The 20110-nt window shown below is 39.4% G+C and overlaps 1 protein-coding gene and 1 long non-coding RNA gene across 2 annotated transcripts in view; one reads left to right on the forward strand and one right to left on the reverse strand.

Annotated features, from left to right (window-relative positions):
• Window positions 1–354: 354 nt before the first annotated feature.
• Window positions 355–5410, reverse strand: dnajc19 (DnaJ (Hsp40) homolog, subfamily C, member 19). The gene is made up of 6 exons (XM_012878042.3): window positions 5266–5410; window positions 4843–4894; window positions 1087–1160; window positions 892–971; window positions 615–685; window positions 355–535 (listed from the first exon to the last, which is right to left on the reverse strand). The coding sequence occupies exons 1-6, from the start codon at window positions 5266–5268 to the stop codon at window positions 459–461; spliced, it is 357 nt and encodes a 118-aa protein (XP_012733496.2). The 5' UTR covers window positions 5269–5410; the 3' UTR covers window positions 355–458.
• A 3607-nt stretch (window positions 5411–9017) lies between these two features.
• LOC105936977 overlaps window positions 9018–20110 on the forward strand; it is a 233363-nt gene continuing 222270 nt past the window's right edge. Inside the window, exon 1 of the long non-coding RNA XR_004931645.1 lies at window positions 9018–9239. This is a non-coding gene — a long non-coding RNA (uncharacterized LOC105936977). The remainder of the gene's footprint in view (window positions 9240–20110) is intronic.

Genomic DNA, 20110 nt, shown 5'->3' on the forward strand with positions numbered 1-20110 from the left:
GTGGCCTCAGTGAGTCACTGATGTGCTCTTGGAGTAATTTTGGATAGCTGGCCACTCCTGGGAATCCTCACCACCATCACTGGAGACCCAACGCTCAGGAAGAGGCTTTGTATCGCTTTCCAGACCGATTTTAACGACTTTCTCACCTCTGGTTTTGAATTTCTCCAGGTTTGGGGGCCACAATGTTTTGCTTTGTGAGATATTTTAGCCGTCATGGTGTCAGATATGCTGTATCTTAATGGCACTGAATTAAAGAATAGTACAATTCCTAAAGGGGACAAAGGCTCCAAAAAATATCAATATCCTGCAAAACCTTTTTGTTTTGTCACGTGTAATAGTGCACTAAACACACTCAGTGATGTTTGTAAAGTCATTTGATTTTATTTGGGAAGAATTAGAAAAGAAAAATGAATCAAGTGCTTCCTCGTCTCAATAAAAATAAAACCAGCATGAAATCTTCAGCTCTGTTTCTTGGCCTGGCCATCCATCAGGTCCTTTGCTTCGTTTATTTTTGCAGCCATGTACGGAGAACCACCTGTGAGGCCACATTCACAGGTAAGGAGTCGTCGTGGAAACGTCCTGCTCTAGAAGACAGACGAGCAAATCACACTGACCTCTGTCTGGATGGTTCAGGATCATCAGTTTCCTGTGGGCTTCTCTGATCTTAGTTTTGTTGGCTGTGGGACTGAGAAAGAGAAACGAGGGATTTATTCCCCTGAACAGAAGCCAGAAAAGTTGTTTTCAACAGCAGGAGTTAAAAAGGGTAGCAGCTGGTGGCACAAAGCATCGTCTACTCAGATGGAAGGATGAGAAATTATACATCCGAGTACCGTGGACCCAGAGCAATACAACTAACAGATATAAACAGTTAAAGAACGCATGTCTGCATACCTGACACCTAAAATAAGAGCAGCTTCTCTCTTTGTCATCTTTGGTTCAAATCCGCCTCGGTAGTAGCCTCCTCCAAAGGCCTGTGACGGTGAGAAACGGCCGTCAACAAAAGGCTGACCGGTTATTAAGACGCAACCGTCACCTCTGGGGGACACATTAAAGCTACTCGGCGCCACCAGCAGGTTCCCTTCTTACCGTCTTGGGAAAATTCTGGAGGGCGATCTTCACCTGTGGCTCCATCTGCTTCATGGCCTGCATGGCGTAGCGACCTGCGGAGCAAAAAAGACGAGCAGAGGGGGAGAGTCAATCCACACAAACTCAGCCAATATGTTTTAGGATTAAATGCTGGGTCAGATGTTTTGGAGCAAGTGTGGCTGAAGTGGTTACATTTGAGTTTCCCTAATAATGAGGCATAAATTCTCAGTGCCTGGAGGAAACAGATCCAGCTTGGAACTAAGGCTGGGCGATATGGATTAAAAAATAAATCTCCGATTTTATCATACCAAATCCGATTAATCGATTTTTTTCCTCCTTTTTCTTTCATAAAAAGAAATTAAAGAAATTATTTTAAAACCTTGCTTTTATGTCAAGCATTTCGCCAGGGAGTTGACCTGAATTCAAAGTGCAACTAAAAACAAGCTGTGAAACAAGATGGCAGCCGTGCCATTATAAACAATGAAAATATAACAAAACATTTGCTGCTAGTGGTATTACACATTGAGCTAAGAACAGGCTTCACTGCACTTGTGAACTTCAAACTAAGTAAAAAAAAAAGTAAATAAGTAAATGAAGTACCTCGTATTATGGTAAAAAAAAAGTTTCCACTTAACAATATTTTGACAATATATTTGCCTAAACATATATTCAGCATCACATGCTGTTCTCTTCATGGAAACCCAATGAGTGTATTGGCAAAATAAAATCCAGATTTTCCAAAAATGAAATCTTAAAGAATTGTAAATTCAAATTAATCGATTTATCGCCCAGCCCTACTTGGAACGCCTACAGACCACTAGGTTGAATGCAACATGACTTAGCGTAGATCCAACAGTTACTGGAATGTCCCACGGTCAGTGAAACCATCGCAGATTTTTAACCAATCTGTAGGATTTGATAAAACTGACTCAGCAAAGTTCCTTGAGATGACGTATTGGGAATTTGCACCATATAAATAAACTGAATTTAAATTACAATACTGAGAAAATTAGTCTGTTTAGGCTTTCATGCTTAAACATGTCATCAGAGCATCAACTTCTTATTTAACTCCATCCTTCCTTTATCCACATCTTTCCCCCCCAGCAAAAGCCTCACAATAATAATTACTTAGCAAATAAATTACCAAATTTTATTTTGCCGCCTTGTTGTCTCCTGTCTTTTTGTTCTTGTTGTCGTCTGACTTTTCCACTGGCATCACGTTTGAGTGACATTCACGCACCTGAGCAGCCATGTGTGATAAATGAATCTGAACCAACCAACCAGTAACCAATTAGAGCCCAGCATAAAGTCACATGGAGGCCAAAAGGTGACAAGCTTACATACACACTCATCTGGTCAGTGTCTCACAGCATTTAAGCATTAAAATTAGAACTAAACACAACAATAACCTAAAATAATCCTAAAATGTAAGGTTGATCCTGGAAAATCAAAAGTCAGACACATTATCAGAGGATTATTCTCATAATTGTAATCTATGTAACTATGTCTACACTTTTATCTTGAAATTTGGATGGAGGGCGCCCTAAGCGTCCCCTATTGACAAACCGCCAAATCTTAAAAAAACAACAACAGCTAAACGAGCATTTTTAGGGCAGATTTTGAACAAAAGAGGAAAGCTCTCCTATTTTGCTGGACTACAACTTTTATTTGTTTTGTAGAGTTATCAAAAGTAATTTTGTGTAATCGAATGTGACACTTTTTTCAACTCGCTTTAATCTCCTAGTAAACAGTATCACAGCTAACCGATGACTTTTACTCAAATGCAGACTTTGGTGCATTAAAACCTGATTAGAATTTATTTATCAAAATTAGCTAAACACAGGTGGCTTAAAATGTGCATATTCTGCACAGCAGCTTAAACAAATTAACTTTTTTTTGGTTATTTAGTTCGTTTTTATTTATTTTTTCAACCTCAAGTGCTTTTGACTTGACAGTTTCGTCCCACAAGCTGCAAAGTTTGGACATCCCTGCTTTACTTTTTTTTTTACTTAAGCACATTTCAGATCCTGTACTTTCTGTTTTTACTTAAGCAAATTAGTTAAATCAGTGATCTTACTTTTATCAGTACTCAAGCAAAGAAATGCCATTTGCCATTTCTGGTAACGTTTCATGGAACTACTGACTAGCACAGGGTCCTGCAACCTTTACAGTCTAAAGAGCAATTTTTCCTACAAGCCACTTGAATTAAACTCGTTCAGAGCCGCAAATGTTGCCTGGCCTTTTGAATAAAGACAAGTTATAATTTGTGATAAATATCTACTGTAGGAAACATGTTGTCATTGTTTAAGAAACGCCTGTTTATGTCTATATTGAGGTTTAAAAAAAAGAGGATGGACAGCATGTTGGTATTTGTGGATTACGATGTAAAAAAAAAAATCATAGTTTCCAACATAATGAAAAAAATATTGATTTAAAATTAAATATTGCTGGCACTTTTAGCATCATTCTGTTGTGAAAACTATTCCTAAAAAAAAACTGCTAAAACCTGCATTTATTATCTTTATTACATTGAAATACCACAATAAAAATATAATTTGTAGCCAAAGTTATTAAGAGCCACTGTGGAAGGTCAAAAGAGCCAATTTCATGCAGCTATGCAGACAAATGTCATAAGTGCATCAAAAAGACGCTGCAGTAAAAGCAACTTTCCCTAATTTTGATTAGGTAAAGTTGTTTCAGCAAAACTCAGAAGCTTCGACTTCAGATCAATTCTAGCAAAACTCTGGATGCCTTGTATGTAACCACAACTAAAATGTAGACACCTGTGTGTTTTTTCACACACCTCTGAGCGTTTAAAAACTGACCAAAGCTTCGGTACAATTCCAAGAATATATTTTAGCAAGAAATTCTCTGCTTTAAAATAAATACTAGTCAGTGAAGTCTGCTGTTGTGCAACAATAGGTTTGGCTATGAATAACCACGAATGTTATTAACAAAGTTAATAATTTTGACCAGAATAACTAAGTTGGGTCACCCGCTGATTATCAGGAAGTTACAGCCAAACAGACTCAAATAGTTTTATGAATACCTGTTTGGGTGGTGGTATTACAGAACAATTATAGAGAGAATCTGCATGCTCTGCATGCCTACTCCGATTTCTTTGTATTTTTTACTCTTATTTTTTTCTCATTTTCTTTTTGATCCACTGGATATAGGAAGATACACTGTATATAATTGATGCACCCTTTTCCTACTCCTGACTATTGAGCCGATGTGACAAGTGAATTTCTCCAATGTGAGATCAATAAAGACCACCTTATCTTATCTTATGTTGCTTTCTCAAACAGCAAGGACTGCACACATGCAGAATACATTCAAACAACGTCTCTCCAAGCCTGTGCAAATTCTCAGTTTTCTGGATCATCGCATCAGCAAACAGACTTAAATTGGAGGGAACCAGACTTTCACAACCAGAAGGAAAGTCCGATTCAATCCTGTTTGCTGTAACTTCTCTCTAAATACATTTTTTAAAAAAAAAGAAAATACTTCAACTCTACATTAAAATACTTTGTTAAGAAAATAAAACACTTGGGTCAGCAAACTCTTTAACCAGACTAGAGACATTGAAGGGAAACTTATCTGCCCCAGGTTGCAGAGCCCTGGACTATCATGAGCTCTGAAAAGCATGAAGACTACAGTGGAAGACAATGCTACATAATAAAAAGCTAATCTGAATGAATCAGTCCGGCTCTGCTCCACGTTTAGCTGTTTAGTCCTGGTTCTCTGGAGCTTTACCTGCAAAGCCAGCTGCTGCCAGCGCCAGTCCCACCGCCACCATGGAGCTGGCCTGCAGGGAAACAAGGAGGACATCAGAACCGCGACATGATGAAACCACAGCCAGTCCTCCTCTCATGAACCCCCCTGCTGTCCCAGACGTAAACAAGGCACAGCGAAGCTAGCGCTCCATTTACATTTTATTAAAAATACACATTTCTAAAAAAATTTTTTACCTCACCGACAGCGTTAAACCAGCCTCTTAAAACAGTAAATAACACATCTCCCGTGTCTGATAATCTGTTGTTGGGTCACAGACAGATCAGAGGGGAGCTAATGTTAGCTTAGCCGTTAAATTCAACGTTTTCCAGCTGTCCCTCCTGAACGTGAACACACTTTCTGACGTCACGTCTCCCTCAGTAGTCATTAAATTAGCCGACCTACCATTTCTCAGTGTTATGTTCCGGTTAGTTCGCAAATTAGGATCATAACTTTTGACCTCTCATGTTCTCGCAGCTACGCGCAGGACGTCCATGTGTTTATGCCGGAAAGGGTCGAGAAGTGCCGTAAAACTGCAGCGACAGTTGGAACGGTTGACCGCCTATGGCTTCCACTCGCCTCACCAAGCAGCAGAAATGTAGATTAAATATTATAATATAGGCTTGTTTTAAATCTAATCTGGACTAAGGGTCTTCTGAATACCATTAACACTGTTATAAAAAAAGAAAATTAAACAGATTATTACAAAATTGTCTGTGTACCTTTTTTTGATATTGAAATCTCAACTGGGATGCAAACGTCTTCAAATATTCTCCTCATTTACTTAACACTGCAAAAACGGATCTAAAAATAAGTAAAATGTTCTTAAAATTTGTGTTTTTTTCCTAGATTTGAGCAGGTAAATTAGATTATCTGCCAATGGAATGAGTATTTTGACCCCTAAAATAAGATAATTAGATATACTGCACTTGAAATAAGGTGATGGAGATGAATTGTTCCTATTTTAAGTGCAAAAATCTTATTCTATTGGCAGATAATCTTATTTACCTGCTCAAATCAAGGACAAATACACACATTTTAAGAACATTTTACTTGTTTTCAGTTCTGTTTTTGCAGTGTAGCTGATCAATCTTTAACAAACCCATCCGTTTGTCAGGAATGGCTCCTCTGTAGCCACTTGTCTGTCTGGTTGGCATTTGTTTCACAATCTGGAAAATAAATTTTAGATTTGTCCAGGGCTGACCTCCTGACTCCTCTCCTCCTCGCATGGATCAGCAAGTAAAGACAGTGGAAAGATAAATGGTTGAGATCTACAAAATTGAAACCAATAACATTTCTGAATTTGGATGTAAAGTCAGAAATACCCATTTGTCTCAGATAAGTCTGCGTTTTTTCTCAAAGACCAGCTTACACACCAAGCCTGCCTGTACAAACTGTCTTTAGACGTTTTGGATGCTTATCAAGACAATTTTAGATATTTTAAGAACACGTTACCTTGTTCTTTCGTGGCAGTTGTGGTGATGTCCCCAATGAGTGAGTTTTATTCAGTAGTTTCTGGCGACTGCCACCCAACCCTTAGATTACTTTTCAGCCGAAATGTGACAAGATTTTTTTTGTTCTCTTGAAATGTTTTTATAGAACATTTAAAGTGGTTGAGAACAAGATTAGAACATTTGTTATGCTTCAAAAATATACAAATATTTTCTACCGGGCCTGCTTTTTGGTGCAAACTGTCCAACATGAAGTTTTATTGATGGTTTAGGCTTTTACATCTCAACAACCAGACACTACCGGCTACCAGCAACTCAACATTGACCCGTCACAGACACCATGAGAGAGACATGGCCTGAGTGTTGATATATATTCCTACAGAAAATACAAAATATCGCAAGAAAATGATTTAAATGGCAGAAAATGATGTTTATAGAGTTACATTTGTGTCCAGGAGGGGAAATGTTCTAAAGATAAAGTAACAAAAAGCTGCTTTCATAAGTGAAAGTTCAGCCTGATTCTGTACAGCCCAGGAGTTGAAGTGCATCTCTAGGTAGAAGTAAGATGGCTAAACTAACTATCATTGGGAGACTACCTCAGGTTGGTTAAACTGAAAGAAGGAGGAGAAAGAAGAAGAGAACAACTCCTCTTCCTCCTTTTGGGAGCTGTGGACCTCAGAGATCGATGCTAACCATGCTCTGAGCTCTGGAGGTGTTTGACTCTTGCAAGGCCTTGAAATGGTTTAATTTCCCTTCTGACTTGGACCAAGCTGGGCAGAAATTTTAGGGTTTAAAACAAATATTAAATGTTTTTCTACTTCTTTGTGAAATCATTTTCTGTCAGTCTTTTTGTGACCGGTCACGTGTTCTCTCCTCTCAGTGCCGGTCCTAAACCCGAATAATTTGATAGAGATTGTTTCTCGAAGGGTGTCCAAGGTGTGAGCTGAAAGGATCTGCAGATCACAGAGATGGAGGCAGGTGGTGACCCCCGAGGAGAGCAACATAAAGAAAAACAGAAAATAAAGGTTTTGCATTTTATATATAAATATATATAAAAAACTTTAACCCTTTTAAAGCATGTTTGTCTGTCTTAGTTGCCAGTTTGCCCGTTTTGCCTGACCCCGAAGGCATTTCACATCCTCTAGTTAGTAGACATAAATTGGTATTAGTGTTGGTAAAAATAACATTAACTGCTTGTTGTGCTTTAATATCATCAGAATGAATGGGAAAATGAAGCTGTGGGTTAAACAGATGCTGTTCTTTCAGAATAAAAAGATTTAAGTGCCGTTTAAGTCAGTTTGTTGAAAAACCACAATAACTCTTCAGCAAATGAATGCAGTTTGATGTGTTTAGGGGACTGGCAGTAAGAGTGTCTCATGAAGCATAAGAAGTAGGTTTCTCAGTCAGATTGGCCCCCTTACTCACTCTAACCACCTGAAAGTCTTAGACATGCTTGACAGTCACATTCTCCTGGAAAAATACCAGAGCTTCATCTGTATAAGTATCTCTATAATCTGACCAATCTGTATAATCTGATTGATTTTGATTTTGTAAAGTGCCTTGAGATGACATGTTTCATGAATTGGCGCTATATAAATAAAACTTAATTGAACTGAATATCAATTTCATGCAGCTATGCAGAGAAATGTCATTAGTGCATCAAAAAGATTCCCTGATAGTGATTCGGTAAAGTTGTTTCAGCAAAACATCCAAACCTTGTGGAGCAGTTTGTGGGAATCAAACTCTGCAGCCTCTCCAAACGTCATTCAATTCCAATCAAATCACAGAACAAACCAACAGCACGACTGACAAAGGGCCTGGTTACCAAACATGGACTTCTAGTCGACTCTCCGGTTGACTTGTTGACTGAACATCAACACGGAGGCAGCAGCGAAACGCGGAAGCTGGAGGGAAGCAGAGCAGATGCCAGGGGTCTCTGCTGCTGTGGCATCCAGCTCCCCCACAGCTTAACCGTCTGCTGTCACACCGTTTCATGTGGAGCCCCCATCCCCCCCCCCCCAGCTCAGGGCGATGGGGCGCACATCTGCAGACCGAGAAGAGCCATCTAAGCCAGAACATGTCCTGCTGCATCTCTCCCACCATTGGACCGAAACGCGGCGGCGGCAGCTGACACAATGGGACAGTGAAGGGCCTAATTATTGCCCCTATCATTTGCATAATTACAATGTTATTTTTTTTTTTTTCCCGAGGCAGAGGCAGTATAGAAATTGTAAATTGTAGTGGACTCGCCGTCTGTCGTCGGTGGAAGTCAGAGTTAAATGGAGAGAGCCTGTACTGCTAGCCAGGCTCAGGCAAGAGGTCCCAATCAGCCAGCCTCGCAGGCTGCACATTCAATAGGATTTAAAAAGGCAACTATGTGGAGAAATAAGAGCTGTGCCCCTCAAATCATATGGAATTACAGTGCTGGTTGCATATGGGGGGGGGGGGTAGAGCCAGTGGCAGGCACAAAAGCCCGCAGGAAGCAGCTATTTCTGTGTGTTTTATTAACCCAACCAAGCAATTTAATTCTTTTGTTCGGGGGAGTTCTACTTCATTGATTAACAAAAGCGGGGGATATAATTTTTTTCAGCCCCCTTTGAAAAGCCTGAAATGTCAAGCCTTTTAAAGGAGATTATTCTGCCTGTGTGTGATGAATAGAGCCCAGAGTAACCTTTTGTCTACAATTAAATATTCCAGCATAAATATAAAAGAAAATCAGAGATGGGGAAGATTGAGTCAGGAGAGATTGGAGAGGTAGATCCTCTGCCCGATAGTGGCAACAGCCTGGCTCTAATTAGATATGCCAGGCGGGCTGCGAGCAGTCACTCTCCACAGCACGTCGAGAGAGGAGGCAGCCGGAGAGAGGAGGACACAGGGAACCTATCTGCTCATCTGTCTGTCCAGCGCCTTCCTCTGGGCATCCAGCAGGTATTTCCGGAGACTTTCTCTTGTTTTGTTTTCCGCCGCTGTTTGTTTCGCCGGCATCCTCTGCCACGAGAGAGAGGAAGGGCTTGAAAGGCAATGCCTTCTGGGAACTGCATAAGTAGACAGAGCTGAATAAAAGTTGGGAGATTGTTTATGATTCTCGGGACTGATTAGGAATGACAATGGGACACTTTAGGGACAGTGAGGGCTGTTTTTTTTTAATTCTTATTATTCGCTGAAGAGGCAGACTGTGAGGCTGCTTGGAGGAGATGTAGAGGCATGATATGAAGTTTTGTGTTTTTGAAGCGGAGCTTGTGATTGTGCTCCTGGAGTCATAGTTGGCATTCGCATTGTTCTCTCCTGGGAGGCTGAGCTGCAGGTGGACCTGAGATCATCTGCAGGCTTTTATGGAAAAGTGGACATTCCAGTGTTGTTCTATAAAAAAAAAAACAAATTTATCTGATGCTTCAGGTATTTGTATCAAAAGATCAGAAGTTACTGCACATGATCATAATCTGAAATGCGGTTAGGCTTGAAATCGTTTTTTATTTTTTTTTTATTATCAACGTCTTCCTCTCTTACAAAACAACTCCCAGAGAAGCGAGCGTGAACTAATGTGCCGTCTGACACGTGCCAAGTCAGGTTTTGACCTCCTGTCACCGGATTCTTTTCCCGACCAATCGTTTCCCTGAGTGAGTCCATTAGGGGTTCATGTCCGGCGGTAGGCGTAGATCATGGTTTTCAGAGAATGACTTCATGATGACCCTTCATGATGACTAGAGGTGGCTCTCCTCTAGTCCCCCATGGTTGGCTCACCTCAGGGTTCTTGCACACTTGGCTTTACTTTGCTGGTAACTCTGAACTAAAACCACTGGCATGGCGGCAACTTTTTTTTCATGTGAATTTGAATAGATGCTCTCAAATGACACTGATCTGAATCCTTTAAAAAAAAAAAAAGGAAACAAATTATCAAAAAACGTAATTTTATCTATGAGCAGATCATCTTTATATTCTGCTTGTTCAGTAAGGATGATTTGCATATGCCTAATTTATGATGTCCTCATATTTTAATGATTGTGTGTTTATGCTATGTTCATATTTACAGATTTCTGCAGTTTATAAAAGAGCGCTAAGTTTATTAGAGCATAAGGATACTCTAAAAATGTGACGCTTTGTGCAACTGAAAATAAATCAAGCCAACAGACTAAATCAAAAATACACCCCAATGTCAGCTAAATTTGCACAGCATTTTAAAAAACAAACAGGTGCTTCGCAAGATAAAAATACAATAAGATAAAAAAAGTAAAATGAAACAAATAAATGCAATAAATAAGTCATAGAAATAGCTAAAGGAGGTAGACATAAAGACCTGGTGGGAGTCAAATGGACCTCGAGTGAAATGCAAACGTGAAGATGTGATTTTCCAGACAGGATAGAAGACAGAGTGGACTCTGCATTAGTAAACTTTATTTAGCTTATTCCTTCGTTCTGTATGTTTGTTAATGTATGAAAGAATACTAGTCAGGGATTTATTTAGCTTATTCCTTCATTTTTCCTGTTCATGCACAGCACTTTGAATGTCTAGCAACTGAAAAGTGCTAAATAAATAAACTTAACTTAACTTAACTTAACTTACCCAAACAGATCTGTCTGGGGGAAACAAGCCAGTAAATCCTGAATCTCACTGAAAGCGATGTTAGCTTGGGCTTTGTCCTCCATTAGCTTGTTTCTTGGTTCCTGTTTTATTCCGGAAACTCTAATTTCTTTTTCTTTGAGTTCTCTGTACTTCCTGTTTTCTCTCGCCCCTGTTTTTGAGTTTCTTTATTCTTCGTGTTTTAGTCCCTCTCATGCTGACCTGTGTTCTGTTTTCTAGTTTCTGGTCTGGCTGCGTTTAGTTTCTTTCAGCGGCTTGTTCCATCGGATTCTCAGTTCTCTCCACCGATCCGTTGATCTCTTGCTTCACTGACGACCTCCCATCATCTCTGGTTCTCTGCACAGAAGAGCTGCAGGAGAGTTTGTTGCTTTAATAACGCCACAGAAGTGTGACTCAGATGAAAATCAACTGTGCTGATGCCTGAATAACGGCACAGCTCAAGTTATTGAAAGTTGAGTGTTGCAGAATCAGCAGAGCTGTTGGTTGCTCAGCTAACAGCCAACTCGGTGATTATGCCTTTGGGTTTATTTGCATATAAAGCCGTTTGGCTCTGACCCGATCACTTAGGACAGATTTTAATACTAGTTGTAAATCATCACTGTTCGATGTCGCTGTGCATCCAACCAATTAGCGAGGATGAATATTAATACTAGGTCTGAACAACACTTTGCCAGCTAATTTATTTTTGCTTGTCCATGTTTCTTGCTTTTGGGTTTAATTTTTTTGGATCTATGGGTTTGGGAATCCCTTTTTTTTGTAGGATTTGGTTAGCTTTATTGGATATCTTCATTTTTGCATCTACTTCCGGCTCCCATCTGCTTGCATTTGGGTCTTACACGCAAACAGGCTAAATGGCAATGACGTGTTGCTGTGTCATGATCTCTAAACCTCAGACTGTAACGTCATTATGATGATGCGCATGTTTTCTGGTGTTTTCTGGCTTTAAACTCATGGCGCAAAAAGTCATCCACTATTATGACTTTTTGCACATCATACAATGTGATAGATTTGTTGCTTATGGTCACGTTTAATGTGCATTATTTTTTTGTTGCTGTTGTTTAGAGAAAGAAAAACACTATCCAATTAAAAAAAAGTTGACCTTTCTAATTAAGTGACTTATCCAAAAAAGAATTCTCAAAGAACGACTGCTAATCCTCTGCTAACCTCAAGTCCAAAGGCTTTATTGTTTCACGTTTCCATATTTTCATTGATATACATCTGAAAAAGATTCTCCGGTTCTTCTCCAGTAACTGCAAACATGCCTCGGTCCTCCGGAGTAATAAAACATGACAGCTACCCCGGAGCGTGCATGTACTGCCACGGCTCTGACACACATACATAAATCTCATGTCACCTTCATCCCAGCAGCCCGTTTCGTCCCGCAGGGCTTTGCCAGAGAAATGTGGAGGGCTGATTGGAGGCGACGGCGGTAATGACTGCATGTCAGCAGGTCGCGGCCCTGTTATGATAAGTAAACTCTGAGGTCACACTCTTTAATGGCAGGCGGCTCTGACGGCTGATGATACCCGATAAGAGCAGATGAATAATGTTTTGTTATTTTAACAGCTTCAATAAAAATGTATTCACCATTTTTTCTTTTTTTTTTTGGAGCGTTTGCCTGGTGTTGTATCCCAGATATCAGTAAGAAATAACTGGTGGAGATTCCTCCTTTTTTTGTTCGTTTAAAGATATATAAGGAATTCAGATTATCTGTAGAGCAGCATCTTTTATCATAAAAAAATAAAACTTTTTTGTATTTTAGAAGTAGCCAGAATTCCTTTTAAATAAATAAAAAAATCATCAGACACCGCACACATATATCCTTTTTATGTTAATTTAAGCCAAAAATAAAAAAGTAGAACCATCGGTCCATTTAAAATTTAGTTTTTTTTCTTTCCATAAATGAAATGCAGAGAAAAACTTCACCAGTCATTAAGGTCTGAATCAGGCATCCTTATGTTGCCAATTTCTTTGCCCAAGTTTGCAGAGCTTTGCTGAAAGTATTCACACCTCCTGGTCTTTTTTTCCAGATTTTGTGGCTTTGAGAAATAAAACGTTGGTGTGTTTAATTGGGATTTGTTGTGAAGAAACAACACAAAGTAGTGTCTCTTTGTGAAATGGAAGGAAAAGGTTACACAGTTATTCAAAAGGTGATTCACAAATAAAAGTCCCCCACCCCCAAGTTAAGGCTCTGTGAAACCACTATTTGCTGCGCTTATAGCTGTAAACCTATTGGGGCACGTTTTAACCAGCTTTACACATTCTATGCTGATGACATTCAGCTCTATTGTGCTTTTAAGCCTACTGAATATTTTAGGTTGTCCAGCTTGATACACTGTGTTAATGATATTAAACAGTGGCTCTGTGGCAACTACCTTCAGGTAAACGCTGATAAGACGGAAACACTCATCGTTGCCCCTGAGAACCCAATAACAGACATTAAACATTTTCTGGGTGTATTAGCCTCCTCTATTAAACCAAGTCTCAGAAACCGTGGCATAATTTTACATTCTGCCATGTCGCTAGAGTGTCATTCTTGCAGATTAATCAAAAACTGCTTCTTTCACCTAAGAAATATAACTAAGCTTTCAACTTTAGTGTCAAAAGCTGAATTAGAGATGATCATTCATGCTTTTATTTCATCTCGTCTTGACTATTGTAACAGCCTTTTTATATGTGTGAATAAGAAAGAAGACCCACTTGTTCCAACTGGCATTTAACTAGTTTTTAACCAGTTTTATAACATTATGTTGCATTTATGCTGTTTTATCTTTTTATATTTTAATTTTTGTGTTGTCTTATGGTTGTTTTTATTGTGAAGCACTTTGTGGTTTTTATCCTGTGAAAGGCGCTATATAAATAAAGTTTCCTTAATTACTTTTTCTTACATCCAGAGACACATTTATTTACCCATTCCTCTCAGCATAATAGGCCCAGTCAGACTGGATGGAGTACTTCTCTGGTCACAGAGGCTCAGATTTACTCTGGATATATATATATATATATATATATATATATATATATATATATATATATATATATATATATATATATATATTAGTGTTTTCTTATCCCTTGGCTGGCGACTTCCCATACTGCACACATCATAATCTATCCCTGACTGTATGGAGGAACTGTTTTGCCTTCTAAGTTACATTACTACCAGATTAAGAGGACGTGTTTATATATATATATATATATATATAAACCATTTCATTGTTGCTCTTGCTGTATATTTAGGTGTTGCATTGTGGGGCGGTGAGCTCTGTTTTAGTTTTCCTTCACAAAAACTTACATTCACGAAATAGTACTAAATAATACATTTAGGTCTCATCTGAACCTTGTTCCACTTGTTTGCTGAGTCTCCTTCATGTCCACTGGTATATTTTATGTAAAATTTCTGATGGCTTTCTTTTCTCAATGGCTTTTTCTTGCAAGTCTTCCATACAAGCCATATTTGTGGAGCCAATAGTTGTCCTGTCAACAGATTCTCGCTCCTGAGCTTGTTTTAGGATAAGGGGTCGGAATAATAATGCACTTTTCAGATTCTTATTTGTGAAAAAAATTCAAAACTCTAGAATCTTTATAGTCATCATGTATTACCATAATGACATTTTAGTGAGACACTGGCTCACATAACACGCAGACACAACTAGACATAATCTTTTCGAACGTCTTTCTTCCTAAGAAATTAGTTGATTTCACCAACAGGATTTCCTGAGAAGCTTAAAGCGAGCAAATAGTCCTCAGCTACTGACAAGATTCCTGTTCGAGTCAAAAAGACAGATAGCAGTTCCTTTACAGACGTGTAGATTACTGTAAACTTGCATGAGTGCACAAAATAAAATACTGTGCAATAAATTAAAGTCGTCAAGTTATGGATGTCCCAACAGACATTCCCTGAGAATTTGAAGTGTGCAAATAGACATTAGCATGTGACTTTCAGTGGTACATTGAATGTACGTGTGTTCGTCTTTGCAAATATGTGCTGCTTTGTTTTCATCTATCATCTAAAATCCACCAAAAAAAATGCATTAAAGATTTTGGCTTCAACACGGCAAAAGGAAAAAGTTCAAGGAATGTGACGGTGAGCACAATAAACGCTGAGGGCATGAATGAACATTTCAAATCCTGGAAAATGAAGATGGCCGTGTTGCGTTTCAGTGACTGGACGAGCAATGGAACCAGAAACACAAGGAATCTGTTTTTCTGCGTCCTCGGATTTTCCAGGCAAACATGCAGGAAGGCAGACGGGAGGAGGACTGAAATCTACAGAGACACAGAGCACATTTACAAATCTGGCGTAATGCTGATTTTTACTTTTCCCCAAAGAAGACTGCTAGGTTGGCAGAAAGGAAACAAGAATTATTCAATCAGCTCTCCCACCACATCCAGATTTGACTGCAGCCACGTAAAGCTGACCACCTAATCCTTTTATCAAACCCTCCGATGGAGCACTCGTGTTGGAAATGCCTGGAGAGAGAAATAATATTAAGGTCATTTCTATCTCTGGTTTATTTTATCCCTCAAAAATAACCCATGCTTTCCATTTTTTATCTTGAGACAATAATTACTTCAGGTTTGGGGATGGGGACCCACTGCTCAGTTCTCTGCACACAGACGGGAATCTCAGCCTTCATCAGTAATAACATTTTTTTCCCCTCCTTAAATAAGACATATATATTAAAATACAGAATCTGTGGAAAGATGGCGAGTATTGCTCAAACAGGTGTGAGGAAAAATAAGATGTGGGCAACATGATGATAAGTACCAATAAAAGTAAAATGGCAGTCAGGGCGCTTTGGGAGCTTCTTGGAGGGCTTTACCAGTTTCTGTCTGAAGCTGGGTAGAAAGAACGTTTCTACTATGTTTATTGCCCTGATTTTATATAAAAAGCAACTATTCAGTGTTTACAAAGAAAGAAAGTAAAAGAAATTCCCTAAAATTGTTTTGATTTTTTTCAAACACAAGAACTTCTTTCAGATTCAAGAACAGAAGTCTTTAAATGGTAACCATCAGTCTGTTCTACGTTAAGCTAACGTGTTTCAGCAGATGCTTTATATTTAATCTTTACTACTTATTTGTCAGTTTAAAAAGAATCCAAAAAGTGGCAACAGTGGTTAAACTATGACTCCTTTATACAATTATTCAGAGCAGGTTGAGATGAACCTTTAGGACACAGAAGCAATCTGCTCTCATGTTTTGTTCTTGTCTCCTCTTTGGCTTTATTTTGCATGCAAGGTACAGGTTTTGTTGTTGTTGTATCTCAGAGGTGTTAGTTGTTTTTGTACAATATTAGTAATTACACGCCTGCCTTTGTTCCGCCAGAGGATAACGATTCATAAAAACCATGCGTTGAGTCACTTTTACAGCCAAACTAATTCACAATAAAATTCTTTGGAATCTCATTCCATCTACCGACAAGAGGTCGCTCATATCCTTGCATCTTAATATATTAGAATATTAGAATAAATGTTTTTATTTCAGCAGACCAGTTCAAAAAGTGAAAAACTCACGTACAGATTATTCAATACACACAGAGGGATATATATATATATATATATATATATATATATATATATATATATATATATATATATATATATATATATATACTGAAATAGTAATACACATAAAATTTGTTTGGCTGCTCGTGTCGTGTTTTGATGCCAAGAAGTTGAGGACAGCCATTGCTAAAGAAGCTGGTGGTTCACAAAATGCTGTATCGAAAACACATTGATGGAAAGTTGAGTGGAAGGAAAAAAGGTGTGTATGAAAAAATTCCTCCTTGGGTGAATGAGATTCAAAACACCAATGTTACTATTTCGAAACCCCATTCAAAGTGTGTACTCGCTCAAAATAAAGCTATTATGGAAAATATAAGCACATCAAACATAATTAGTGTTCAGAAAATCAGGATTTCAAGCTGCCAAGCTCAAGAAGTTCTAGACACTTTTTTGGGAAAACCTGACAAATGACTCACTTAAAATCTACTGGGATTTTTGACAGTAGGGTTAATAACCAAAGTAGTAATGGGGGAGATTTACTGAGATCAAACCAGTGATATCAGGGCTGTAAGAATATATGGTCTTTCAAGGACTCGTTTTGTTGCAGTCAGGAACCATATATACACTGCATGCTGTAAATTATGGTCTAATTATGGTCTGCTTGAACAGTAATGCACAAGCAACTAAATGGAAAATGTCAAAATAACATAAAGTAACATGTTATTGATGCATTAATGAAACACGATGTTTGTCTGACCCATACTAAGCAATTATATTAGTATTATTGAAAACACAACCAGGATGTGAAAAAAAAATGTTTTTTCCCTCCTCAGCAACCATGAAGATATAATTAAATATGTAACAAATCAAGTAAAAAGTATGAAAATGAATGGGTTGTAGTGAAAGAAAATGTGTCATATGGCAGTAATAAGCAAGAAAAGGCAACATTGTCCACTTTATTGATCCGGGTTTGGACTGTTGGACACGTTGTTGGCAGCATCATGCTATGGGGATGCTTTTCTTGAGCAGAAACAGGGAAGCTGGACAGAGTTGGTAGAAGGACAATCCAGGATGAAAAGGCTGTTAGAAGCTGTAAAAGACTTGAGAATGGAAAGGAGGTCCACCTTCTACCAGGACAACAACCTGAAACATACAGCCAGAGCTGCGATGGAGGGTTTAGATCATAATATATCTAGACCTAAATTGTGAATCAGTGGCAAGACTTGAAAATTCACAGGCATCCCCATCCAGTCCGATTTTGAAGTATTTTGTAAAAAATTGGGGCAAAAACGTCATTCACTAGTTGAGTAAAGCTTGGCTAGGCGACTGTGGCTCAGTGGGAAGAGTTTTTGTCTTGCAGTCCAGGACTTGTGGGTTAAATTCACATGTCTTGCTGCAGCAAGAGTTCTGATGAAAATCAACAGGAGGGATCATATTTCTGCCATTTTAGCTTCCCTTCATTGGCTTCCTGTTAGAATTTAAAATTCTCCTTCCCATGTATAAAGCCCTTAATAATGAGCATTTTGCTCTCAGACTGCAGGTCTGCTGGTGGTTCCTAGAGTCTCTAAAAGTAGAATGGGAGGCAGATCCTTTAGCTATCAGGCTCCTCTCCTGTGGAACCAACTCCCAGTTTTGGTCCGTGAGGCAGACACCCCGTCTACTTTTAAGACTAATCTTAAAACCTTCCTTTTTGACAAAGCTTCTAGTCAGAGTGGCTCATGTTACCCTGAGCTACCTCTATAGTTATGCTGCTATAGGCTTAGGCTACTGGAGGACATCAGGATTTATTTCTCTCACTCTGCTGAGTGAGAGAAATAGACCCTGTTCTCCAATTTGCATTGCATGTTGTCATTTCAGCTTTTAACTTTTTGTTCTCTGTCATTTTCCTCTCCATAGAAGGTACACCTGGTCTGGTGTTCTGTTAGCTGTGACATCATCAGGGGAGGCAGATCATCCTCTATTACCATCTAACATAGAAAGTACTCCTGGGTCAATATGAGCTTCTGTGCTTTCTGTGTCTCTGCTCTGTCTTCTCTAAGCCCCAGTGGGTCGAGGCAGATGAGCGTTCACACTGAGCCTGGTTCTGGTTCTGCTGGAGGTTCTCCTCCCTGTTAAAGGGGAGTTTTCCTCTCCACTGTCGCTTCATGCATGCTCAGTATGAGGGATTGCTGCAAAGCCATCAACAATGCAGACGACTGTCCACTGTGGGTCTACGCTCTTTCAGGACGAGTGAATGCTGCTTGGAGAGACTTGATGCAACCTGCTGGGTTTCCTTAGAGAGGAAACTTTCTGACCAACCTGGAGGATCTGATGGAGTCTGACTTTGTAAAGAGCCTTGAGATGACGTGTTGTGAATTGGCGCTATATACATAAAACTGAATTGAATTCTCATGCCTTGCCTTGCCCATGTGCCCCTGGGCAAGGCACTTAACTCCATGTTAAGCACCGATCTGTGTATCGGTGAGTGAATATGGCTTTAGAGAGGTCAGTTTGACTGGAAAAGTGCTGCATGAATCCACTCCTTTTGCAAACCTCTTGAAAACCAGCAGCTGTGGTTGAAGCAGTTGAATGCAAATGCATGTTTTCAATTTTCACCTTTTTTGTTTGTAATATTTGTAAAAGAGTTTGTAAACCATATATAATTTTCCCTGGATTTTTACAAATATGGACTACTTTACTGTAGGCCTTCCAAATAAAATCCAGATAAAAACTTATCAGCTTTTGTGGTTGCAACATGACCAAAAAGTGAAAATGCCACTGCTAAGGAATACCGGTACTTTTTTCAAGGCACTGTAGGAGACGTCCTGGGAGCCTTTCATCACCAAATAGGAAACTCTTCCTGGATTCTAAGGTCAACAGCACTAAGGCATGCGTCTTGTTGTGTACCACTGAGACGCTCAGTATCTGACTCAAATCTTTGCTCCAGAAGGAAAACACAAAGAGTGCACTGAATTAACCTTTAATGCCACTTTAACAAGAAAATTGTTTTCCTGCCACCCAGCCTCAGCTACGGTCACCGTTTTTTCCCCGCTGATGGAACGGCCCATCTTCTGACCCCGGCACAGAAGTGCAGTCGCTGGCGCCAGAATTTAACCGACCCTTTCCCATTAGACTGAGTGACCAAGCAAGGACCCAGACCATTTCTCCATTTCTGTGCTCTGTCAGGTGGGATGATGTGATAATGGGATAACGAGTCATAGTTCGCTCTGTGTGTGGGTGCATTTTGGTCCAGCGGCCTGTAATCCTCCTCCTGAGGAAAATAACTGCAGGATGAGTGTTGGATCAACAGTACCAGCCGATAAACGGCGTCTCGCATGCAGTCAGTCTGATGATTTGAGGAGAATGAGTGTGTGTTTATCGCCGAAAGTGGCGGGGATTGTGGATCCCTGCTAAATGTTGGACTCTGAGCCCTATTGTGGGACAAGAACAGGTGAATATTAAAATGACAAAACGCTCGTGCGATGAAAGCGCACAGTTTCTCTCCGGATCCGAGACATTATGCGGTTTGGCCCAATCGAGGTGAGCCGACCCGGAGAGAGCGCGAGGTAGCTAGACAAGAAGAGCGAAAGAAAGGAGTGGATAAAGGAAGCAGGCGCTTCTTTCAGAGTTCTCCATGTCAGCCCGTGTAAGAAAGCCGCCAAACCAATAATTTTGTCAAGTTCTTTTTCTTTTTTTTTTTTTTTTTAGCCGAGCGGCTGAAGTGTCTTTGGATT

This window comes from Fundulus heteroclitus, chromosome 9, assembly GCF_011125445.2.
Source record: "Fundulus heteroclitus isolate FHET01 chromosome 9, MU-UCD_Fhet_4.1, whole genome shotgun sequence".
Lineage (NCBI taxonomy): Eukaryota > Metazoa > Chordata > Actinopteri > Cyprinodontiformes > Fundulidae > Fundulus > Fundulus heteroclitus.